This window comes from Ochlerotatus camptorhynchus, unplaced genomic scaffold, assembly GCF_037179485.1.
Source record: "Ochlerotatus camptorhynchus isolate MF236.1 unplaced genomic scaffold, CSIRO-AGI_Acam_v1.1 ptg000394l, whole genome shotgun sequence".
NCBI lineage: Eukaryota > Metazoa > Arthropoda > Insecta > Diptera > Culicidae > Ochlerotatus > Ochlerotatus camptorhynchus.
In genome coordinates this window covers 353,249-380,332 of record NW_027040881.1, presented here as the reverse complement: position 1 = coordinate 380,332, position 27,084 = coordinate 353,249, and the positions used below count along the sequence as shown (strand labels likewise).

At 39.2% G+C, this 27,084-nt stretch overlaps 2 protein-coding genes across 2 annotated transcripts in view; both read left to right on the top strand.

Moving 5' to 3' along the window:
• The window catches only part of LOC135710637 (delta(24)-sterol reductase-like), a 210,114-nt gene extending 195,640 nt beyond the window's left edge, over positions 1-14,474 (top strand). Inside the window, exon 5 of the mRNA XM_065233271.1 lies at positions 14,465-14,474. The gene's annotated coding sequence lies outside the window, so the exon portion shown is untranslated. The remainder of the gene's footprint in view (positions 1-14,464) is intronic.
• LOC135710636 (excitatory amino acid transporter 3-like) lies at positions 165-27,008 on the top strand. The gene is made up of 4 exons (XM_065233269.1): positions 165-973; positions 21,251-21,608; positions 21,673-21,878; positions 26,849-27,008. Exons 1-4 carry the CDS (start codon positions 258-260, stop codon positions 26,991-26,993), a joined length of 1,425 nt encoding a protein of 474 aa, XP_065089341.1. The 5' UTR covers positions 165-257; the 3' UTR covers positions 26,994-27,008.
• Positions 27,009-27,084: the final 76 nt, after the last annotated feature.

Genomic DNA, 27,084 nt, shown 5'->3' with positions numbered 1-27,084 from the left:
AGACGCTTATTTTCGCTTAAATATATTGCGGTTTTATAATGCTTACGCCTCGCGACTCGTGGGATGCGGTCAACACATTCTATCCATCTCATCGTGAGCGGTTGTATCTAACTTTGCTGGGTGATCTGCGGAAAAAAGAAGGTAGTGTGGTTTTCGGGTTTACCACTGGAATTCCCACTGATCGCAGTGGTTCACGTTGTGCTGTTGATGCAGTCATATTTGTTTTGGCTTCAGTAATACGGAAGTAGTGCATCAGAATGGTTCGAATAAGTAAACACGCGTTGCGTCGGTTTATCAATCAAAACCTATTAATCACGCTAACGATTGGTGGAGTGATAATCGGAATAGCCCTTGGATTGGGTTTGCGAAATGTTGGAGAAGATGAAAATGTCTGGACTCAACGAAATGTGATGTACGTCAATTTGGTTGGCGATCTATTCCTAAGGGTAATCAAGGCTATAATATTACCACTTATAGTCACATCTTTGATTTCGGCCGTGGGATCATTGGAAACAAGTATGTCGAAAAGAATCGGAGGCATGGCAATTGTCTACTACATCATTACAACAATCATAGCAGTTATGGAAGGAGTTGCTTTAGTGATAACCGTGCAACCTGGGAAGCGATCCAGCGATGAGCAGATGACGTCTGATAGTCAAAAAACTAATATCACCACCGCAGATACTTTGCTGGACCTCATCCGTAATATTTTCCCACCTAATCTAGTGCAAGCTTGCGTTGAGCAATATCAAACCGTTCTTACGCCACCGAAAGATCATCCAGACGAAACAGATCTCGACAAATGGAATATCAATGGGCGCTTTGTTGACGGTACTAATCTTATCGGAATCGTAGCTGCATCAATTGTTTTCGGAGTTGCGTTGAGTGCCGTTAAAAATGAAGCACAAGTACTGTTGAAATTCATTCAACAGCTTTCGCACGCAGTGATGAAGGTCACCGGTTGGATTATATGGTAGGTAATTTATTTATTTATTTCGTCAAACAATGTAAACTACATATGAACACATATACTAAGGGCCCGTGTACTAATTATGTAAGGGATTTTTTCTTCAACTGTGCAACCTCCCATTTTAAAATTTGGTAAGATTGTTATGAACCACTTCTCCTCCTCCCGCAAAACCGTTCTTTCCAACCAAATCTGACAATCGTAAACTTCACGTATGAAGTAACGACAAAAAACACTTTGAATTATAAATTTGTTTGTCAGAATGAATTCAGAATAAGAATTTTCATCAACTGTTGGAATATGGTCCGAAAGTTCAAATAATGAACGCAGTGGTTTTACTCCGCTCCCCAATAAAAAATGGTCAGAAAATCATTTTAAAGCTTATCCACTTTATTTGATTCAACACGTTTTACGTCCTCTAAACATGTTGATTGGTCATGTATTTAGTGCATCGGGAATGAACACAAACTGGTAAAATAACGTCTCGGATCTACATTCTGATCAAAACTACATACTTATTCTTATATTTCATCTAAAAGTGTTCCAGATCTTAAGGGGAATCGTTCAACTGGTAGTTCATGAACTTCAAGCTCTTCACAAAATTTAAAAACTTCTGAAAACTGAAAATAATCCAGATGGACATGAAACTATTGCAGCTCGAGCATTTATAGGTAGTCTCAAAATATCATGAAGCATGGGTTTGAAAAAGTTCAGGGATTCGGAATTTTATTTTTTAACATCCCAGGAAAAAAAATCAAGATGCTTAAAACTTACTAAATTCCCTAAAAAAATGCCCTTATGCAATATCGAAGTTTGGAAAAAAAAGTATTAAGACATATTTCAGTCTCAGTTTTCTTACAATAAGATTATGAGTCTGCACATTGTAGACGAAATACGCGTATCTGTCAAGATTTTTTTTTTTTTTTGTCTTTATTTTAGAGATTTTTAGCCTGAGGCTAGTTCATCTCTTCGTATCTGTCAAGAATAATCGAATGAAATAGTGGAATTAAATGGAAATTACTAATCCTTCTCTCATTTTTATACTTCTTATGATTGTTTTCTATTTCACCGTGGTCTTCGAAACTATCTAGCAGTATATGAGGCCAAATAGGAAAATACACTTTTCCCATACGGTATCTTACTCATAATTAATTATATCTTAACTCATGCGTAAGATTGCAAAACTGTGAACTACAAAGTTTAAGAAAATTAATTGGGCTCTTTGTTAAACATACTTTCAAGATTGAACACTCACGAATAACATCTCAAAATGGTGAAAATTATGCGATACTGAATTTTAACCTACGAGTATCTCGAAAATAACAACTTTGGGAAATTTAAGCACTGAGAGCTTTTTTATTGTAAATTTAAGGTGTTTCAATAATCACACCATTTTAAAGATATTCGATAACTGTAGGTAGTATTTTGAAAAATAGTACTTTTTTCAATAATTCATAACTTTTTTGTTTATGAAATGCCCAACAAATACACATTGTCAGTGAGTAGCACTTTATCTAAACTACAATATAAATATAAAAAAATAATTTAAAAAATTGTAAATAATAAAATAATTTTTACAGTGTATATTTTTCTAGAAAGACACAACACTTGTCCACAACTTCGCCAAAGACACCATCTCGATCAAACAAATCGTTCGTGAGATATGTGTTTTTCTATTGATGCGTATCATTTTTGCATAATCCCTTTTCAAGTGTTAATCGTGTACAAAACTAGGGAACCAAATATGTAAAATGACATGTTGGACAGTAATAACCAACTGTGTAAAATAACAAGTAATTGTAAAAACATGTTTTCTTTGAAACCATGAGTTGTAAATAAGTTCAAATGCCGTGGTAATTTGATGTAGGTGTTAATGAAGAAATTGAAACGCTTTACCAGTTTTTGGAACGTTATTTTGACTTATCGTTTGTGACTCACTCTCTGAGTAAGATTCATTTTCATGTCCATGCTTTTTGCTTCAGCTTTCAATGTCCAGCGTATTGCCGTTGTCATACATTTGTTTGTTTGTTTTCCGTCGATCTTGTTTTCCGTACTGAGCACCAATGCTACCGACGCCAGGGAGGCAGCTCCCCCACATGGACCCTACTTATCGACCCATCAGCTCATAAACAAACGGCTTTATTTCCCTTCCGACGGAAGGCGTGATCAGAGATCTTATGCTTCAGAACATTCTGGTGGCGCCGACTGGGATTCAACCCAGGCCTGCTACCCATCTTGTTGGGTATTTGACAGTGTTTCTAAAACCTATGGTCGCCATCTTGGATTCCAAAATGGCGTTCAACATCGATTTTCAAACTACACGTTGTCTACGTTCCGGAAATACTAATATTGAAGGGTATTTGACAATTTTTCTAAAACTGATATGGCGGACATCTATATCCAAAATGGCGTCCAGCATCGGTTGGTTGGTTGGTTGTCTTTATTAAGGAGATCTCGTCCAGCATCGATTTTTGACCTCTACACTTCACTCCTGTTCCGAAAATACTCACATTGCACAGCAACCAATTCCCAATTAAACCTATATCCAATGGCACGAGCTTGTTGGTCTAACCTAGTTCAACAGCTTTGTGCGCGGATTAACACATCTTCACGGTAGTTTGAGATCATCCACGTAGTTTGTTTAGCCTAAACATGGACACGACCATATCTAATCGATTATTTAATTGCATGATACAGCATTCTGGGTTATTGTTTGATTTGAACAACAATTTCATTATCTGGAACTGATGATGCATATCTGTGCTGTGCTTTTTCCAATCTTTTTTCACTGCGCCGTAGCTAAACGGATTTCAGTAGGGTTAACTACCCCATTTCCGGCCTATTAAGCACAACCCACACTTAGTCTTTCTTAATCTAGCGCAGTTTAGCACCAAACGGAATGTCATTATTACTGATGGCTTCCAAATTTATTTACCTTTCCGTACGTACCGTAAGATTTGATAAAGAGAAACCAATTGTTGAGATATTGTCAAAAGTCTAACACTGCTTCTTGACGCCAAACTCGGCCTACGGATTCTAAACTCGGCCTAACGCATTGAAAAGCCTTTGAAAAGCAATTGAATTCACTTCGGCCTATCGGATGCAGATAAAAATTGATTCGGTCGGAACGCTTCTTTTGTTTTTGGGAATAATGAGTGCAAACCTTCATATCACGCGTTTTCATTGACTTTGTTCGGTAGCTTATCAACTAAAGTATCGTACCAAACGCATAATTGACTTGTTAACTCTGAAATCATGGATTTATTTGAAGTCTTCTGCTCGATAGGCCCAAAATGGACGATTAGGCCGAAGTAGTTCTCTACCCTATAGCCAAAGCTTGTTAACGCTTATTTCACATAAAACATTATTTTTCGAAATTATGAAATTATAAGATATCATAATCACATGTTTTACTTGTACTTACAAGTAAAACATGTGATTAGTTAGTTGTGTAGCTCACATTATATTGAAGTTGCCCAAACTAGAGTGCCTATAAGTAGAGTGAGGCCATCTCAGACATTTTCTTCTGCTCGATTGGAATGACGTTTTCCAAGCCAGTTTTGACAGAATAAACGGCTATTCCAATTGTGACATGTCATCACTCTACACCACTCTAGCTTATACTTACTCGGGGTTTTCTGTCGAAAATATCTGTCAAACCTACCTTGAGCCACTACAAGCTTGTTCGACCTTCTGGTCTCAATGAACACCCATTTGATCTGATTTTCAATTCCCAAGTAACCAACAAGCTAGCTAATCGCTCTTTTGCAATATATTTAAGGCTGATGTACGACTGATATAAAGTTAGGAAACCCTATATTTAGTTTATATAGAAAAGGGTGATTGTCGGGTGGTTAGTGGGCTTGGTGGTTACTTGGGTTTTCTTTATTTTTGCGGTGAAATGCAGGGGGCACGAAACCTTCACCGAATATATCAAAATATCTATTGATATTTTCATTTTATTGGCGTATGCTTAAAAACAAAACTATCAGTAGAACAAACATTGTTCAGTACAAAAAGTTCTATCTTTAACATGTATTAGTTTATGAAAATACTTAAACATTTCCGTTGATATTTTGAAATATTTGCTGATATTTTCAAATTTATTTAATGACTTGTTTAGACTACAAAGTAATAACATATACCACATAGAGCATGCAACATAAATATAATTATGCATTCCCCTAATGAAATTCGGTATGAAAACCCTACAACAGCGAAACAAGTTTTGTAAGGTCCTATGAATTCAAATTTTTGCATAATTGACTTCAAATTTTCTGTTATCATAAATTTAGCTCTGATATTTTTTTGTCTAAGCGATACGAAACGATAACGGTAATAGCAATCAGAAACAGTAAATATTGTGTTCAACTGAGAGATCTGGCCCGCAAAACCATTTTTTGAGAGAGCGAATACGGAATTCTATTCCGGAATCGTTTGCTGCACTGTTTGCACATCTCATTCGGGAACTTTTATTCTCATTTCAGCGAAACAAGGGGTATCTTGATGATAGTTTTCTTATCGATAATTATTATGACACCCTTGTAACATGTTATAACCAACCAGTGGAAACTGGATTTACCTATGTTTCGAGGGGTACATCGATTAGCTTGGGACCGAAGAGAGTACCAGAGCTGAGCCAAAATTTGAGCACGTTTCTTCGGGACCTTCTGGTCTTATAGTACGTTCAGACTACAGAGTTACAACATGTTATAGAGGTATCTTGATGGTGGTTTCTGTGTTGCAATTAGTTGACAACCGTTATAACATGTTTTAACTCTCCAGTCTGGACAGCGTTTTAGAGTTATGCCTTGTTCAGACTGGAGAGTTATAACATGTTATAACGGTTGTCAAATAATTGCAACACAGAGACCACCATCAATATAGCGCTATAACATGTTATAACTCTGTAGTCTGAACGTACTATTATTTATAGTCTGGCGGATAGAATTTCGATCTATCAAAAAGCGGAACCAATTTAATAAATCAATGCACGAAGATTTGCTGCACTCTTCTCTCACCCGTAAATTTTGACAGTTTGTAATGTCCTTTCAATTGGGTAACTTGCCCAGAACAGGGAGAGTGATACTCCTCAATGAACGAAACGTTTTCGTTGACGGTTTAAACGTTAATGCTTTATTTGAATCAACTGATTACTGATCAACATTACCTACGGAAGACATCTAAAGTCGAGTTATTTACTCCTGCATTATGTAAGCGATCAACAATCGGTGATCGTCATTCGAATTGAGAGAGTGTGTTAAACTGAGAGAATTGCGTATGCAATGGAGAAGGCGTTAATAGCGGCTTGGTAACAAATCACTAGAGCGTCCTTGGCAACAGTGAAATTTGAATATGATCCTTATGGGACAGAAAGTGGAATCGCTGACATGTGTTTTCGATTATCGAACCGCTTTATGCAGTTCGTTGGCTTGGGAAAATATTTGAAGCAAGGTCCCACGAGTGTGGTCTTGAAACTAATAGTTCTTGGAAATAAGGATAGCAAACATGGTTCTAGAATTTGATGACATGTAAGATTCACATGTCACAAGTTTGAGTGGTTTGTTTTGGCTCCCATTCGTTGCCATCCCTTTTACTCAGAGATAAAATGATTGGAACCAGAAAGTGAGGCTAGGGACCGTGCACTGCTCTATATATTGTAGACCAACTATTGAAAAGGCACTATAAACTTTTATAAACAAAACGTTGATTATTCTTTCTTCGACGATCGAACGCAAATTACCAGCATCATCGTATAGGGGAAACTTGCCCCAACCCAAAGATGGTGTTAGTTTGAGTAGGCAAGGCATGAGTCACGAGAAAAGGGTTTCCGAAGTTTTGTTCGTAATTACTGATGAGCTCTTCTCTGTTGTTGGTCGTGATTTGCTCGATTGGTTCCGCTATTTGACAGCTCAATTGGTTCCCTAGACTCTATCCGCCAGACTATGAATATAGCAACTACACTGGAGTCGCTTTTTACGCGGTTTTTTTTACACGGTTTTTTTTTACGCGGTTTTTTTTACGCGGATTTCGGAATTTACGCGGTTTTTTTTTACGCGGATTCCGGAATTTACGCGGTTTTTTTTTACGCGGATTTTGGTTTTTTTTTACGCGGATTTCAGAATTTACGCGGTATATCGCTTTTTACGCGGTTTTTTCTTACACGGTCTTTTTTTACTTGGTTTTTTTTTACGCGGATTTCGGAATTTACGCGGTTTTTTTTACGCGGATTCCGGAATTTACGCGGTTTTTTTTTACGCGGTTTTTTTTTACGCGGGACGTATCACCCGCGTAAAAAGCGACTCCAGTGTATAGTTATAACCACCAGAGCTGAGCCAAAAAGTTGAGCATGCTTCTTTGGGACCTCCTGCGCTTAGAGTAACCTCTATCGCACCAGACTATAAATATAGCGACTATACTCCTCACTACAGTATGGCAAATAAATCTGTAAACTTTCCACAAAATGAATTTGAAAATTGTGTTTATTTTTTGAGGTGTGGATAGCTTTCATTCCACCTTAAAATGTTTATGAGTTTATGAATAGGTACAGTCAAGATTCCTACAGTGCGGATTCGTTCTTGACGGATTCCTATATTGCCGCTCTTCGCATGTCGGTCCCATGGCAAAAATCAGCAAGTCGAGAAAATCGCATTTTAAGCTTGATTTGTACCATTGCTTCTTATGTGATGAGACAACCAATTTGGCTGTCTTTCCAAACTTTTTCAGATCAAAGTTTATGAGTTCATCCAGTATTATGAAAATATGGGTAAAACTCAGTTTTGATAAAAATTGCTTTGGGACCGACATGCGAAGAGCGGCAGTATAGTACTGATGTCACTGGATTCCTATAGTACGGCTGATTCGGCATTAACGAATTCACGCACACACTAATCCAGGCCTCCGTCGTTCGGTAAATTTTGAACTACAGAACTGTTCGGTAAAAGTTAAAAAAAAAACAGTGAAAAATCCAATTGTTAGAAAATTTATCTCAATATTCTACAGCATTTGTTCAGTTTACCCCATTTATTGATGAAAAATAAAATTTATACATTTTCTTGGTTCCTCACGTGTAACGGTCATTTGAAAATTTTACCGGCTTGTTCTGCTGTTCAAAACCCCGGTAAATTCCTACCGACTTCGGTGATCTGAATTAAGGGTGTAGCATAACGGGATTAGAGCTAATTGGGAACAAACACTGATTGTATGGGCAATTTGAAGAGATAACTTCCTGATGTCTTTGAAGAAGTTATTAAGCAGATAGTTGGCCACCGTTTGGGAAGAGTCAGTTTCCGGTAGGACACAACCCAAGTAACCAAAAGTTCCGCATTCAACCATTAAAATCACTTCCAAGTTCCATAAAGTTCAAAAAAAGTACCGACCGAACCTTCAAGTTCCATAAAGTTCAAATAAAGTTCCGACAGAACTTTCAAGTTCCATAAAGTTCGAACATAGTCCCGACAGAACTTTCAAGTTCCATAAAGTTCAAATGAAGTTCCAACAGAAATATGAAAGGATCAGTGGCCCGAATAAATCATAATTCTTATATTTATGCAGTGTATCAACATTCTATCCAAACATCAAAAAATTAAATAGTAATTTCCTGGATTCGAACCCGTGTATTCGGCATGTGATCTACGATTACTAACCACTGCGTCACAAGTGTGTTGAAATACTATGTGGGCAAACACCAATTTAAAATTCATCAAGGTGTTGTGTTTCATATTCAAGTCAGTCAGCTGGCACTGAAAACTCCAACAGTAGGCGGGACAACAGCTCACTTTAATATATCTCAGATGACGTAGCGGTTCGTGCTGGGGCTTTTATTTAGAAGCACTGGGTTTAATTCTTCAAACAGCTCCAATTCTACTATACGTTAATACCTGCCTTTAGAAATAACTTTCATAAAAGTGCGAACTTAAATATAGAATTAGTTTAGAGGACAAAAACATTATTTAATTTATTTTCTAAAAGTTCCGTTCAAGTTCCGCAAGAAGCTGCTAAGAATGCTCTTCAATTATTGTACCGGAACTTTCAAGTTCTTATAACGACTTAAAAATGAAGCTGCTTAGAATTCTATAGACCACCTTCAACCAAGCTACTTAAGCCACAAATAGCCTTTTATCAGAACTTTTTGTTACTTGGGAAGTCTGGTCCTATGGAAGGTTCGGAACATCCGTAAAAGTGGTCAATTCAGAGTTGTGTTCGAAAAATGGACTCTGAAGACTACGGGATGATCTACCAGAAAATCCGGAACATCCGTGAAAGTGGTCAATTCATGAAATAGATCCTAGAGCTCCGCGGTTTTTTTCACAACCACTCATAGACGTCTTAACACAATAAATTCGAAGTTGTGACCTACAAAATTTACACTGGGGACCTCAGGTTGGTCCACTAAAAGTTCCGGAACATCCGTGAAAGTGGACAATTCATGAAACTGATCCTAGAGCTCCGTGTTTTTTTAGAAACCACTCATAGACATCTTATAAGAATAAATTCGGAGTTGTCTTAGGAATGTGGACTTTGGAGGCAAAGGGAAGGTCCACCGGAAGATCCGGAACATCCGTAAAAGTGGTTAATTCATTAAATTGATGCTAGAACTCCGTGGTTTTTAGAAACTACTCATAGACATCTTATCAGAGTGAATTCAGAGTTGTGTTCGGAATATGGACTCTGGAGACTACAGGATGGGCACCGAAAGAGAGCTCCGTGTTTTTTTCGAAACCACCCATAGACGTCTTATCACAATTAATTCGGCGTTTTGAGCAGAAAATGTATACTGGGGACCACGGGATTATCAACCTGAAGATCCGGCGCATCCATGAAAGTGGTCAGTCCATGAAACTGATCCTAGAGCTAAGCAGATTTTTAGAAACCACTCATAGACGTCTTATCAGAATGATTTGGGAGTTGTGTTCGGAATATGGACTCTAGATAATACGGGATGGTCCACCGGAAGATCCGGAACATCCGTAAAAGTTGTCAATTCCTGAAACTGATTCTAAAGCTCCGCGGTTTTTTAGAAACCACTCATAGACATCTCTTACTTACCTTACCAATCAGGCTAAGGCCTTGTTGTCCTCTGCTGTCCGAAGAAGTCGTCTCCACTCTACTCGATCCATGGCCACAGTTCGCCAGCCTCGTAGTCTGCGAAGGGTCCGCAGGTCACCTTCTACTTGGTCGATCCACCTTGCCCGCTGCGCGCCTCTTCTTCTTGTTCCTGTTGGGTCGCTTTCTAGGACCATTTTCACTGGGTCGTCGTGCGGCATTCTTACGACGTGCCCAGCCCACCGTAGTCGCCCAATTTTTGCAATGTGGACGATGGATGGTTCTCCCAGCAGCTGGTGCAATTCGTGGTTCATTCGCCTCCTCCACGTTCCGTCATCCATCTGCACTCCACCGTAGATGGTACGCAACACCTTCCGTTCGAAAACACCAAGGGCGCGTTGGTCCTCCACGAGCATAGTCCAGGTCTCGTGGCCGTAAAGGACCACCGGTCTAATCAGCGTCTTGTAGACAGTCAACTTCGTGCGGCGGCGAATTTTATTCGACCGGAGCGTCCTCCGGAGTCCAAAGTAGGCACGATTCCCTGCCATAATGCGTCTTTGAATTTCTCTGCTGGTATCATTTTCGGCGGTCACCAGTGAGCCCAAATACACGAACTCATCGACCACCTCGATTTCGTCACCGTCAATCTGAACTCGGGGTGGGAGGCTAACATTGTCTTCCCTAGAACCTCTTGCTTTCATATATTTTGTCTTTGATGCGTTGATGGCAAGTCCAATCCGTCTAGCTTCAGCCTTCAGTCTGATGTACGTTTCCGCCATCATCTCAAGGTTCCGTGCCATAATGTCAATGTCATCGGCGAAACCAAGGAGCTGGATGGACTTCCTGAATATCGTGCCACTCGTGTCTATCCCAGCTCTTCTGATCACACCTTCTAACGCGATGTTGAACAGCAGACACGAAAGTCCATCACCCTGCCGTAACCCCCTTCGAGATTCAAAGGGACTCGAGAGTGTCCCCGATACTCGAACAACGCACGTCACTCGATCCATCGTCCCTTGACCAATCGCGTCAGTTTATCCGGAAATCCGTACTCGTGCATAATCTGCCATAGCTGATCTCGATCGATTGTGTCGTATGCGGATTTGAAATCGATGAACAAATGATGTGTGGGCACGTTGTATTCGCGGCATTTCTGCAGAACCTGCCGAATCGCGAAAATTTGGTCCGTGGTAGCGCGGGCACCCATGAATCCCGCCTGGTATTGCCCCACGAACTCTCTTGCATATGGTGACAGACGGCGGCATAGAATTTGGGAGAGTACCTTGTAGGCGGCGCTCAGCAGTGTGATCGCGCGGTAGTTGCAGCAATCCAACTTGTCGCCCTTTTTGTAGATTGGGCATACGACACCTTCCATCCACTCCTCCGGTAATATCTCCTCCTCCCAAATCTTGGCAATTACCCAGAGCAGCGCTCTAGCCAGTGCTTCACCACCGTATTTCAATAGCTCACTTGGTAGTTGATCTACACCAGTTGCTTTGTTGTTCTTCAGCCGACCGATCTCCTCCTCAACTTCTTGAAGATCAGGGGCCGGTAGCCTGTCGTCTTCTGCGCGTGCTCCAAGGTCTGTTGCCGTGCCACCTTCGTTTTCTGCTGCTTCACCGTTGAGGTGCTCGTCATAGTACTGCTTCCACCTCTCAATCACCTCACACTCGTTCGTGAGAAGGTTACCGTCCAAGTCCTTGCACATATCGGCTTGCGGCACGTAGCCTTTGCGCGAACTATTTAGCTTCTCGTAGAACTTCCGTGTGTCGTTTACGCGGTACAGATTTTCCATCGCCTCGCGATCTCGATCTTCCTGCTGACGCTTCTTCCTTCGGAAAACCGAGTTTTGTCTGTTCCGCGCTTGTCTGTATCGCTCCACATTCAATCTCGTGCGGTGTTGCAGCATTCTCGCCCGTGCTGCATTCTTCTCCTCTACTAACAGTTTGCATTCGCCGTCAAACCAGTCATTTCTTCGGTCCGGGATTGCAGTACCTAGTGCCGCTACAGCAGTACTACCTATGGCTGAACGGATGTCCCTCCAGCCATCTTCAAGAGAAGCTGCGCCAAGCTGCTCTTCCGTGGGTAGTGCAACTTCCAGCTGCTGCGCGTAGTCCTGGGCAACTCCGGTGTTCCGTAGTTGCTCAATGTTGGGTCGTGGCGTTCGACTTCGACGAGTGTTATGCACCGTCGAGAGTTTTGAGCGCATGCATACTGCAACTAGGTAGTGGTCCGAATCTATGTTCGCACTGCGGTACGTGCGGACGTTGATAATGTCGGAGAAGAATTTCCCGTCGATTAGAACGTGATCGATTTGGTTTTCTGTGTGTTGGTCAGGTGATCTCCAGGTGGCTTTGTGGATATCCTTGCGGGGGAAAAAGGTACTTCGAACTACCATACCCCGGGAGGCTGCAAAGTTCACGCATCGTTGGCCGTTGTCGTTCGATACGGCATGCAGGCTGTTTGGCCCGATTGCCGGTCTATACATTGCCTCCCGTCCTACCTGAGCGTTCATGTCACCGATGACGATTTTGACGTCCCGTTGCGAACAGCCGTCGTACACCTGCTCCAGCTGCGCATAGAACGCTTCTTTCTCGTCGTCGGGTCTCCCTTCGTGTGGGCAGTGCACGTTGATTATGCTGTAGTTGAAGAAACGGCCCTTAATCCTCAACTTGCACATCCTCGCGTTGATCGGCTGCCAACCAATCACGCGTTGGCGCATCTTACCCAGCACTACAAAGCCGGTTCCCAGCTCGTTGGTGGTGCCACAGCTCTGGTAGAAAGTAGCCGCTCGATGCCCGCTTTTCCACACCTTTTGTCCCGTCCAGCAAAGTTCCTGCAGTGCTACGACTTCGAAGTTGCGTGGTTGAAGTTCGTCATAGATTAACCTATCGCAACCCGGGAAGCCGAGCGATTTGCAGTTCCATGTTCCGAGTTTCCAATCGTAGTCCTTATTTCGTCGCGTAGGTCTGTGCCGATTGTTCCGATCCGTATTTCTTTCTTCGGTATTTGTAACTTTGTTTTTTTCCAGGGCGGCTTGTTGGGCCTGCCCCAACCCCCTGTCTCGCCGGGGGACCATCGTGCACAGCTCTGTTTAGAGTCCCACGCTGGCACTAGGACGGTGATCAGCCGCTCCTAACATGGAGAACAGACGCCGTTTTGAGCCGCACCTCCATGGTGAGCAGACGCTCAGGTTTGGTGAAGCATTTCCTCTATCACCGTACTATGGTTACCGCGCCAGTGTTCGCGTCGCACCTCTTCACTTTGCTATTGCCGGACTGGCAACATTGCCCAGGCTACGCCAACCAGCTGTGTCCATGTTTCAGCTGGTAGTCTTTTGTTATCATATGACTCGAGGAGGCGTGAAGTAGGAACTTGTGAGGACCAGGGCTAGGTATTCCGCTCCTTCCAGGTTGTCAACTCACCATTTTGTAGCCCATAGACATCTCACCAGAGTGAATTCAGAGTTGTGTTCGGAATATGGATTCTGGAGACTGCGGGATGATCCACCATTGATTCGGAACATCCGTAAAAGTTGGTCAGTTTGATGAATTGACCACTTTTACGGATGTTCCGAATCTTACGGTGGATCATCCCGCAGCCTCCAGAGTCCATATTCCGAACACAACTTTGAATTCACTCTGGTAAGATGTCTGCTCGGTGGTGCCCATCTCAGCAAAAAAAAATCTAAGCGTGTAGAGCTCCACGTTTTTTTCGAAACCACTCATAGACGTCTTATCACAATAAATTCGGAGCTATGACCACAAAATTTATACTGGGACCACGGGACGGTCCACCAGAAAATCCAGAATATCCGTAAAAGTGGTCAATTCATGAAACTGATTCTAGAGCTCCGTGGTTTTTTTGAAACCACTCATAGACGTCTTATCACAATAAATTCAGAGGAAGCAAATTTACTCTGAGGATCATGGGCTGGTCCATTAAAATATCAGGAACATCCGTGAAAGTGGTCAGTCCATGAAACAAATCATAGAGCTCCGCGGTTTTTTAGAAACTACTCATAGACATCTTATCAGAATGGATTCGGAATTGTGTACCCTGAAGACTACAAGATGGTCCACTGGAAGATCCGGAACATCCGTAAAAGTGGTCAATTCATGAAATTGATCCTTGAGCTCCGTGGGTATTTTAGAAACCACTCATAGACGAAATATCACAATAAATTCGGAGTTGTGACCAGAAAATGTATATTGGGGACCAGGATGGATCTGGAAAATCCGTAAAAGTGGTTAATTCATGAATCTGATCCTAGAGCTCTATGGTTTTTTTTCGAAATCACTCATAAATTAATATGAATAATATCTCAAGATGATATTTTTAAATGGCTTTTTGATTCAATTTTGATGTGATGAATTAAAACTATAAACATTAACGATAGTCCCTCGTTAACTTGTAAGCCCAAAGAAATATCTCCAAGAAGTCAAGAGAAAGTAGTCTAATACCCCGGACAGACTATGGCTTATATCATGTAATATAAGCTGTCTTGCAATGAGCACTCATACATAGGATTTCCAGTGAAAACTAGATGTTTGGGTGCTCATTGCAAGCCAGCCTATATTACGTGATATAAGCCATAGTCTGTCCAGGGTATAAGAAATCCAAGGAATAATATTCGAAAATTCTGTTAAAAATGCCTAGAAGTTATTAAATACATAGATGCAACCTAGAAATCATCGATGATAATAAAAAGAAAAATAATGTATATGAGCAGTTCTAAAAAAACAACAGAGTGCTGAGATCAGTTTTTTGAACTATCCACTTTAAAGGATGTTCCGGATATTCCTGAGGACCATCCAATAGACCCTGAGGTCCATTTTCCAGTCACAACTCCTAGTTCATTCTGATGAGACGCCTACTATCTTCCAAAGGAGCATTCATGGTCTCCAGGGTCTATTTTCCGATCATAACTCTGAATTCATAATTAATAAGACTTCTATGGAAGTTTTCGAAAAAATACGGAGTTCTTGGATCAGTTTCATGAATTGACCACTTTTACGGATGTTTCGGATCTTTCGATGAATCATCCACTGATCCAATGATCCCAAAAGCGTATTTAGGAAGACAAAAATGTTTGCGCCCAAACCGTCACTTTTAGGTATATGGTGTCTTCGGGAGAGTTTCTTTATATTTTTTGGCCGATCTTGGTCATCAAAATTAGTGAATTGAATATACAAACTTTTTTTATTATTTGAGATAGACCAATGCAATATTCTAAAAAAATGAAGAACGATCAATTTGAAAATCGGTTTGCTCCATTTAAAGATTTTTAAAACATTTAAAAACACAATTTTTTCTAGGAAAATCTCCATTAACTTCCTAACCAAAAGAGATAGCAACCTGCCCAAGTAACCTTAGGCACGTTATTTTGTCTTTTTGGCTATATACGGGTCTCATCAGAACTTGCAAACACTAGTATAGCCGTTGTTCAGCTGTATACGAGGCTGTATATAGTCAAAAAGGTGAAATAACGTGCCTATGGTTACTTGAGCAGGCTACTATCTTTTTTGGTTAAAAAATTAATGGAGAATTTCGCCGAAAAAATTGTGTTTTTAAATGTTTTTAAAATCTTTAAATTGAGCAAACCGATTTTCAAATTGATTGTTCTTGTACTTTTTTAAACATTGCATTGGTCTATCTCAAACAATAAAGAGTTTGTATTTTCAATTCACCAATTTTATGGACCACCCTTATTTCCCTAACATAAAAAATTGGCCAAAAATACGAAGAAACTTTTCCCAAGACACCATATACCTAAAAGTGATGGTTTGGGCGCAAATATTTTTGTCATCCTAAATACTGGTCCTCAGGGTAAATTTTCTAGTCATAACTTTCAATTCATTCTTATAATACGCCAATGAGTGGTTTTGAAAAAAGCGGACCTCTAATCTCAGTTTCAAGAACTTAACAATTTTATGGATGTTCCGAATCTTAATAGTGAACCAACCTTTCGACCCATAAACTCATTACGCGGGAACCAACGGCTTTACTTCCCTTCCGAAGAAAGGCGTGATCAGAGATGTTATACCTCAGAACATCCCGGCGGCGTCGACTGGGATTTAACCCAGGCATGATGGGGTGAGAGATAATTACGCTTACTACTACACACCCGGCGCCGCCGAATTTACCTCTTTAATTGACGATTTAGATCCTCTGAAGGGCCATTTCGTGGACCCAAGAGTAAATTTTCTGATCACAACTCCGAATTAATATTGATAAGATTTCAATTAATGGTTTGAAAAAAAAAAAGTGGAGCTCTAGGATCAGTATCATGAATTGACAACAATTTCATAAATTTACGACTTTTATGGATGTTCTGGATGTTTTAGTGGACCACCTCGTGGTTTCTAGTGACCGAATTCCGGTCATAACTTCACATTAATTACGATGATGATGATGATGATGATGATGATGATGATGATGATGATGATGATGATGATGATGATGATGATGATGATGATGATGATGATGATGATGATGATGATGATGATGATGATGATGATGATGATGATGATGATGATGATGATGATGATGATGATGATGATGATGATGATGATGATGATGATGATGATGATGATGATGATGATGATGATGATGATGATGATGATGATGATGATGATGATGATGATGATGATGATGATGATGATGATGATGATGATGATGATGATGATGATGATGATGATGATGATGATGATGATGATGATGATGATGATGATGATGATGATGATGATGATGATGATGATGATGATGATGATGATGATGATGATGATGATGATGATGATGATGATGATGATGATGATGATGATGATGATGATGATGATGATGATGATGATGATGATGATGATGATGATGATGATGATGATGATGATGATGATGATGATGATGATGATGATGATGATGATGATGATGATGATGATGATGATGATGATGATGATGATGATGATGATGATGATGATGATGATGATGATGATGATGATGATGATGATGATGATGATGATGATGATGATGATGATGATGATGATGATGATGATGATGATGATGATGATGATGATGATGATGATGATGATGATGATGATGATGATGATGATGATGATGATGATGATGATGATGATGATGATGATGATGATGATGATGATGATGATGATGATGATGATGATGATGATGATGATGATGATGATGATGATGATGATGATGATGATGATGATGATGATGATGATGATGATGATGATGATGATGATGATGATGATGATGATGATGATGATGATGATGATGATGATGATGATGATGATGATGATGATGATGATGATGATGATGATGATGATGATGATGATGATGATGATGATGATGATGATGATGATGATGATGATGATGATGATGATGATGATGATGATGATGATGATGATGATGATGATGATGATGACCCCTACAAAGGTTTGAGCTGGACGATTAATCTTTAGGATTATTAAATATGACAATTTAACCAGGTTTGCAAACAAAATCGAACTGGTTACAGTTACAGATATAAATTCCCTCTAGAGTTTACAGTTCCTTCCCAGCGAAATTAATGTGGAAAAACTCAGGCGTCCACCTCTTAGTTCGTCTTTTTGTCCACCTAACATATTCATAAGTATTACAAGCAATCAAGAGTTAATGAACAATCAACAAAGCATCCTATTACACTAGCCACCCCGCAATCTGATGCTATCATAATTTTCAGCAATGTCAGACATTTGCCAGAAAACTTACTACTAACTCAAGGTAGGGGAAATGACGGCTTCGGCATGACAGACTATTTTCGGCAACCCAAATTGAAACACTATTTTCACTGGATTTTCTTACGAAAACACTTCGCAGAATGCATGCAAACGATTCTTTATGCTTTCAGCTTCAATTTGACTATATTTTTACCACTGAGAAAAAGCAATCTAGCAGGGTTTTCTTGAAATGAAACACACGCACTACAAATTGTAGCTGATTTCGAGTTGCCGATAATAGAACAGCAGATTTACATGCAGTTCAAATGGAACGGTTGCCGAAGAAAAACTGGTTGCCGACAATACTCGCTCTCACTAGAGAACATTGGAGCTTTGTAAAAGCGTTTCAAAACAGTTTTTGACAATTCTTTCGACTGAAATTGTTAGAGCAGCTGGCAGCAAATGATTTTAAACAAACCAATACTGCATATGTGTGCGTTCCATAGAGGAAAAGGCTATAGAAAGAAGGTCGCTGCTTAGGTTGCCGAGAATACGTAAATCTTCCAAATAAGCTTCAAAATTGCATTTTTTTTTATCAAATTTTAAATTTAGTCCTCTATACCTATACTTTTTTTTTTACCTCTATACCCGTAAAACGCTTGCGAGGCTCAAACCTTTGTAGACTACCTTTTTTTTTAAATTTAACTACTACTAAATCAAATATTAAAAATCCATCATCACCATGGTGGTACAGAAATAGTTTTTGCAGTGCTTCAATAATTATTAAAAAGTCGTTATGACAGCTATCCATATAAAATAATCCGTTAGAGATAACTTCGTCAAGATACATAATTTGTCAATTCATAAAAAAAATCACTGAATAACTGTTCAAAAGACAGTTTTAACGTGTGAAATGCAGTGTCTTTTAAATTCTGTAAGTGTTGCTGAACGTTTGATATGTAAAGACATCGAATTGAAAACATTTATTCTTTTATAACATAATGAATTTTGTGAATCACAAGTCGAGAAATGTGTCGAGTTCTTATTTCAACCGCGTTTCTAGTATTATATCTATGAAAGTCACTTCCTCTTTCAATTCGATCACACAAATATCGAGGCAGCAAACCGTTAACTACTTTAAAAATCAACACCATAGTCAAATATACAATTCTTTGCTTCACCGACAACCATTGTAAGGCGTCTAGCATCAAAGTTGAGGAAGTGAATCTATTACATCTCAAAATCAAACGCATTATTTTATTCTGCAAGCGCTGTAATCTCGATATTTATGTTGCATTGGCCAAAAATAAAATGGAAGGGCAAAAATCTAGATGAGGAGAGATGATTGATTTGTATAGCTGTATTTTACTGGCAATAGTTAAATCATTTTTCAGTCGACATAGATTTCCATACTTCTTGGTAATTTTCTTGATGACATTGTCAATGTGAGAGTTGAACTTAAGTTTGTCATCAATAACCACGCCAAGATATTTAATCTCCCGAACGCGATCAATAGTCTCATCATCAATTACAACAGAGACGTTCACATTTACTCGATTACGGGAAATTACCATAAACTAAGTTTAACTTGTATTCAATTTCAACTGCTTATACTTCAACCATCTACTTATTGAACGCAAATCTTCATTCAAGTGTAAAACGGCATCATCTAAATCCTTAGCTGCAACGAATAACACAGTATCATCTGCAAATTCATTAATGTCGCAAAATCGTAAGACACGTGTCATGTCATTAAAATTCATAATAAATAACAGGGGCCCTAATACACTTCCCAAGGGCACTCCAAGGTTATTCCTCACGGGACTGGAAACAGAACAGTCCGTTGAGTTCTATCAGACAAATGGCATTCAAACCATTTATATGCAGTACTCGTAATTCCAAAGCGCTTGATTGATCTTAACAATAAAGGCCTAGAAATTGTTTCAAAAGCACGTTTAAGATCCAAAAAAACAGCAACAATCGTATCTTTACACTCCAAGTTATTTTTCCACTTCGCTAATACCAAATTCAACGCCAACCAAATTAAAGACTTTAACGGATGTTCTGTATGTTTTATTGGACCACCTCGTGGTTTCCAGTGACCAAATTCCGGTCATAACTTCATATTAATTATGATAAGACTTCTATGAGAGGTTTCGAAAAAACCGCGGTTGCTTAGGACCAGTTTCATGAATTTACCACCTTTACGGATTTCCGGATTTTGCTGTGAATCATTACGTGATCTCCAGTGACTATATTCCAGTCACAACTTCGGATTCATTCTGATAAGACGTCGATGAGTGGTTTTGAAAAATACGGGAAGCTTTAGGATCAGTATCATGCATTGACCATTTTTACGGATGTTCTGGATCTTTTAGTTGACCATCCCTTAGTCCCCAGTGTCAATATTCCGGTCACAAGTCCGAATCCATTCTGATAAAACGTCTATGAGTGGTTTCGAAAATTCGTGGAGCTCTAGGATCAGTTTCATGAATTGACGACTTCTACGGATGTTCCGGATCTTCTAGAGGACCATCCCGTAGTCCTCAGCGTCTATATTCCAGTCACAACTCCGAATTTATTCTGATAAAACGTCTATGAGTGGTTTCGAAAATTCGTGGAGCTCTAGGATTTATGAGTAGTTACAAAAAAAAACGTGGAGCACGAGGATCAGTTTAATGAAGTGACCACTTTTACGGACGTTCCGAATCTTCTAGAGGACCATCCCGTAGTCCTCAGCGTCTATATTCCGGTCACAACTCCGAATTTATTCTGATAAAACGTCTATGAGTGGTTTCGAAAATTCGTGGAGCTCTAGGATCAGTTTCATGAATTGACGACTTCTACGGATGTTCCGGATCTTCCAATGGACCATCCTGTAGTCCCCAGAGTCCAAGTTCCAGTCGAAACTCCGAATTCATTGTAATAAGACGTCGTGGTTTCTAAAAAAAAACAGAGCTCTAGGATCAGTTTCATGAATTGACCACTTTTGCAGATGTTCCGGTGAAGCAACCCGTGGTCCCTAGGGTTCATTTTCCGGTCACAACTCCAAATTAATCAGTCTCTTGACAAGACGTTTATGAGTGGGTTAGAAAAAAAAACACGAAGCTACAGGATCAGTTAAATGATTTTACCACTTTTACGGATGTTCCGGATCTTCGATTATACTATCACGTAGTCCACAGCGTCCATATTCCGGTTCAAAATCTGAATTAATTCTGATGAAACGTATATGAGTGGTTTCGAAAATTCGCGGATATTCCGGATCTTCCACAGGACCAGACTTTTGTCCTACCAGAAACTGACTGTTTCTAAAAGGTGGCCAATTATCTGCTTAACAACTTCTTCAAAGACATCAGGAAGTTATCTCTTCAAATTGCTGTACAATCAGTGTTTTTTTTTAGCTCTAACCACATATGATACGTGTATTCGTTAATGCCGGTTCCTATTGTGCGGTCCATATTAACCGTACTATAGGAATCTTGACTGTACTTATAAAATAAACTTACATTTTTATAAATTCCAGGCTTTCACCGATTGGCGTCCTATCGCTCATTATGGCCAAGTTTTTAGAGATGGATGACATAGCGGACGTATTCAACAAACTTGGACTGTACTTTGCGGTTGTGTCGTGCGGATTAGTCTTCCATGGAGCTGTTACTCTTCCATTGATTTATTTTATATTCACCCGCAAAAATCCGTACCCATTCCTCGCGAACATGGGACAGGCCTTGACAACTGCTTTCGGTGCCTCATCTAGTACGGCAGCGTTACCAGTAACGATTAAGTGCTTGGAAGAAAAGAATCACATCGACCCTCGCATAACACGTTTCGTTATTCCAATAGGGACCACTATCAATATGGATGGCACGGCGTTGTATGAGGTTTGTTCCTGTAGAAAAGTAGTACATGCTGATTATTGAGTCTTAAATTTATTTATTAATCTAGGCGGTGGCGGCAATATTTATAGCACAGATGCGTGGAGTGGAAATGTCATTCGGGAAGGTTCTAGCTGTGGCTATCACGGCAACTGCAGCCAGCATAGGAACAGCGGCTGTTCCTCAGGGCGGTTTAGTAACGTTGGTTATGGTGCTGGATTCGATTGGTCTACCCAGCGAAGATATTTCGCTCATCATTGCCATCGATTGGTTGGTGTAAGTATGCAAATTTCTTGGCTGGATCATTATGTTTGTTAAATTATTCGTTCAGGATTGGAATGGTGCATAATAAGATCTATGCCAATGGTAGTTTTGATCTCTCAACATGTTGGCCAACTGTTTTTCAGAAAAATATAAATATATTTGGCACACGGACCAGAAAAAGACTGTGTTCACTTCTATAGTGCAGACGAAATTCAATTTTACAAAATTTATCTACAGGGTTTATATAAAGAGTCCGGTCAATGACTTTTGGCTGATCAATAATTCAAAACAATATCTATACAAAAAGTGGTGCAGAAGGCATAATAATATTGCCTAGGTGTTGCACCGTCGATGAATGTTGTCGTATAAGCGGTGCCGGTGGTGTAGTGGTAAGCGTGATTGCCTCTCACCCCAAAGGGCCTGGATTCTATCCCAGTCAGCGCCGCCGGGATTTTCTGAGGCATAAAATCTCTGATCATGCCCTCCTCCATGAGATGATGGGTCGATAGGTAGGGTCCAGGTGTGGGAGCTGCCTCCCTGGCGTCAGTAGCATTGGTACTCAGTACAGAAAACAAAACAAAGAAAAAAAAAATGTTTTCGCATGTTCATATGCGATGCGATGTTCAAAACAAAACCTAGTGTAGTACTAGAATTTCGACTAAAACTGGATATGTTAATACCACAGACAGACAAACAAATTAGTACCAACAATCAATACGAAACTATCGATTTGAAATTGGCTCACTACTTGACTAGCCTATTGGTCCCAAGCAAATGTTTAACGTACCCCATTCTAGTTGAAATTCTAGTACTACATTATGTTTGTTTTGATTCTCTATGAAAATTTGACAGATAAAATAAGGGGTTCGTGGTTTTTCCCATGTTTCGAGGGGTGCATCGATTAGCTTAAGACCTAAGATAATACCAGAGCTGAGCCAAAAAGTAGAGCACGTTTATTCGGGACCTTCTTCATACGATGGTAATGGAAATGCAGTCCAATTCAGTTTACGTAAAGCATATAAAAGGAATTGTTTTTGGACAGATTCTATGCGGTCTACGTGTATGGATTCCATACTAGGTGGCAGTATCCCAGAATTAGCCTTACATATGTGGTATATAATAGCTTAATAGTGTGTGGGTCTTCGAAATTATGACTGAACCTTTTAATGACGCCTAACATTATGTTTCCTTTACTAATGATAGTATTGTAATGTTCTATAAAAGTTAGTGTGGAGTGTGGATTACAGCTAGATCTCTTACAATTTTGCATTTTTCTACTATTTGGTTGCCTAATGATATTTTAAAATGCGGTGTTTCAATTTTTCTGCTAAATGCTATTGCGGTACATTTTTTTTACGTTCAATTGAAGTAGACTTTTACCACAAACGAAGTGACAGACGACTAACTGGCGAAGAAATCCATTAAAATAATGTGGTTCACTGTAATAGAATTTTCTTGGAAGCTTGTGCCATCATCCACCAGATGGGTTAGTTTTTTTATTTTGATTTGAACAAAGTTGATTTTGTGTACAATTAATCCATAGAGGTAACTCTAAGACCACTGGGTCCCGAAGAAAATCATTATTATTTTTGGCTCACTCAGTACCAGAACAATGGTCCCAAGCAGTCCCAAGCTATTTCACTCACCCCTGCATGTTCTGCATGAATCCACACACCCCTGATGTTATCTGTCAAACTTTCATAGCGAATCAAAACAAACATAGTGTAGTAATAGAATTTCAACTAGAATAGGGTACGTTAATCGTTTGCTTGGGACCAATAGGCTACTAAAGTGAGTCAATTTAAAATCGTTAGTTTCGTATTGATTGTTGATTAATCTTTGACAGTGTGCAAAGAGTGTATCATTTTGTCATTTTTTTATGCATTTCAGTTTTGAGTAGAGTGAAAGAGATAGAACCAAAACATTCTAATACATTTGGTGAAAATGCTAGTACAATCCAGTAGTAGTGTTGCCATGTGGTACAATCCAGTAGTAGTGGTGTTGCCATGTGGTACACTGAAAAATTGAAATAGCAGGTTAGTCACCAAAGTTTTCGAGCCGCTCCGTCTGTCACTTCGTTTGTGCTTTTACTACACCAGGTGTGGAATATATTGATTTCATTCTGGAATTCTTCTGCATCGCTAGAATTACTTATTTCCATAAAGAGCTTCATGTCGTCTGCATATACAAGCAGTTTTATTTTTTTTTAAGTATGTAGGAAATGTCGTTTATGTACAAAATAAAAAGAAGTGGGCCTAAATGAGAACCCTGAGGTACCCCAGAGGTGACTGAAATTGGTTCTGAAAGTTTATTTTGAAGGCGGACTATTTGTTTACGATGTGTTAGATATGATTGAAGCCAATTCAAAAGTCCAGGCTCCATTCCTATTTTCTGCAATTTGAGGATTAATAATGGTATGTCGATGCGGTCAAATGCTTTACTGAAGTCGGTGTATAGCGCTTCAACGTGCTTGCCACTGTCCAACGCTTTAATAATGAAAGATACATATTCTAGAAGATTAGAGGTAGTTGAGCGACCTTTAAAAAAGCCGTGCTGTTTACTTGTAAATAGATTTTTCACCTGCTGAAAAATATTGCCGTTTACGATTGATTCAAAAAGTTTTGGAATGCAAGAAATAATAGCAATTCCACGATAATTTCGAATGTCTGATTTTGCACCTGATTTGAAAATAGGTACCAAATAAGATGATTTCCAAATTTCAGGGAATTTTCCATTTTTCAGAGACATGTTGAAAAGACGCTCTAGAGGAAATGCGAGTTCTTCAGAAAGGTTTTTCAAAAATATGGGTGCGATGCCGTCAGGTCCAGACCCTTTCGACGCGTTTAAGTTTTTTAGTGCATTGAGGACTTCATGTTGAGAAAGTTGGTTGACAGAGATGTTTTTAGAAATTTCAGGAATGAATGCAAAGAAATCGTAGTCAAGATCTTCTTCGGAAAATGTGGTAGAAGAATTCTCACCTACATTTGCATCCAAATTCATTCGCGAAGGAAAATAGCTACTTTTCAATTTCGTGTTTACATAATTAAATAACTTCTTATGACTTGACTTCATTTTCGACTTTGCGGTTATAATCCTCATATGCAGAGTTGATGGCTGTACTTAATATACAACCATAGAGGTAACTCTAAGACCAGAAGGTCCCGAAGGAAAGTGCTCAACTTTTTGGCTCAGCTCTGGCTCTCTCTTCGGTCCCAAGCAAAGCGATGCACCCCTCGAAACATAGGAAAATCCATGAACCCCTCATTATATCTACCAAACTTTCATAGCGAATCAAAACAAACATAGTGTATTACTAGAACTTTGACTAGAATGGGGTACGTTAATCGATTTGCTTGGGACTAATAGGCTAGTCAAGTAGTGAGCCAATTTTAAATCATTATTTTCTAACCGGTGGTACAACGTATAACCAACAATCAATACGAAACTATCGATTATAAATTGGCTCACTACTTGACTAGCCTATTGGTCTCAAGCAAATCGTTTAACGTACCCCATTCCAGTTGAAATTCGAGTACTATACTATGTTTGTTTTGATTCGCTATGAAAGTTCGACAGACAAAATGAGGGGTTCGTGGATTTTCCTATGTCGATTAACTTGGGACCGAAGAGAGTACCAGAGCTGAGCCAAAAAGTTGAGCTCGTTTCTTCGGGACCTTCTGGTCTTAGAGTTACCTCTATGGTATAGCTCTGTCAGTGCTTGTTGGTTTCCTGTAATCTTCGTATTCAAAAGAAGAAGATGAGGACGATTGCTTGATGACAAGATGGTCGAGAACTGCGATTCCGTTTTTTTCTACTTCGTGAGTGAATTTGATATCCTTATAAATTCTGTGGATCTCATCTAACATTTTTTGAAGAACCTACTACGCTGTTGTAAGTTTACCTACACATTTCGAAAAAGTAGGGTAAATTTCTGTTTAGTATGACGCACATAAATGGAGCGTCACATATCATATAAGTTTACATTATATATCATGTAAAGTTCTGAGACATTTCATACAATGTAGCAAATATTGTATACAAAAGCCCATTATTGCAAACAACGTTGTTTACAAGTTGCTCGGTTGCGTGAAATGAAATACAAGTTTACGTGAATCAATGTTTACATCACAATTAAAATTCAGAATTTTTATCTGTGTAGCTTCTAAGCGAAAACGTACCTAGTTTAATATATATATTCGGTAAGTTGTGATAAATTCTTCAATTAGTCTGCACATTGTAGACGAAATACGCGTATCTGTCAAGGATAAGCAAATAATGTAGTGGAATTAAATGGAAATTACTAATCCTTCTTTCTTTCTTTATTTTGGAAAATTCGAACTAATCCCACACCAGTGCTTAAACAATACATATGATCGAAAATAGCTTACCGAAATTTGAGAAATTTTACCCAACTTTTATCCACCGACAAACCGACAAGAATGACCATACCAAAAACAATAAAATTTCTGGCCAAAGCACAGTACTGACATCTGGCTCCGTGTTCGCGGGAAATATTTAGCTAAGCCATGAACCCGCATGCAAAAGTTATGAATTGGTTCGTGTCTGATCTATTCTGGACAAATTATTTTTATCTAGATCAAGAAATCCTATGGTTTTGACAATTCTGATCACTGCACATTTAAATCTGCCGTTTACGATTTTCGGGTATAAGTCAGAATTAAGTGTCATGTCGGTTTGTCGGTGTTTTGTCTATAAATAGATTACATATTCAAGCAGTTTTGAGAAGTTCTTCTACCAGATATTTTAGGAAAATGAGGCAATACATTACGGATTGTTTAGGCCTATCATAAATAAAACCCTGTTTTCTTAAAGTTCTAGAAACAAAAATCTCATAATATTGCTCCGTGGTAAAGTTGTAGGTTTGGTAGGTAACGTCATTTTGAACTGTTCGAATGATATGACCCATTATAGTAAACAGCTAAATTAATAATTGTAACCTTAAATTTTATTCGTGTTTTCAGAAATCGTATTCGAGCTGCAGTAAACGTTTTGGGTGACTGCTTCGGAGCTGGTATCGTTGCCCATTACAGTAAAATGGATCTCCAGAACGCCGATGTGGAACTTCAAAAATCTCCAGAAAACGTAACATTAAGTGAGGAGAAATAAATTGTTCTACATAAACTACGTAGTTTACTGTACTTTTGCATGGATGGTTGTGATATTATGGTAGCAGTCGTATGCGAAGAAAAACAAATCT

What these genes read in the sequence shown, in the direction of transcription:
- LOC135710636 (XM_065233269.1), top strand. Translation starts at nt 258, where the DNA reads ATGGTTCGAATAAGTAAACACGCGTTGCGTCGGTTTATCAATCAAAAC. An exon ending in ATGGCACGGCGTTGTATGAG is followed by an intron (nt 21,609 to 21,672) that starts GTTTGTTCCTGT and finishes TTATTAATCTAG; the next exon opens with GCGGTGGCGGCAATATTTAT. An exon ending in ATTGCCATCGATTGGTTGGT is followed by an intron (nt 21,879 to 26,848) that starts GTAAGTATGCAA and finishes TCGTGTTTTCAG; the next exon opens with AAATCGTATTCGAGCTGCAG.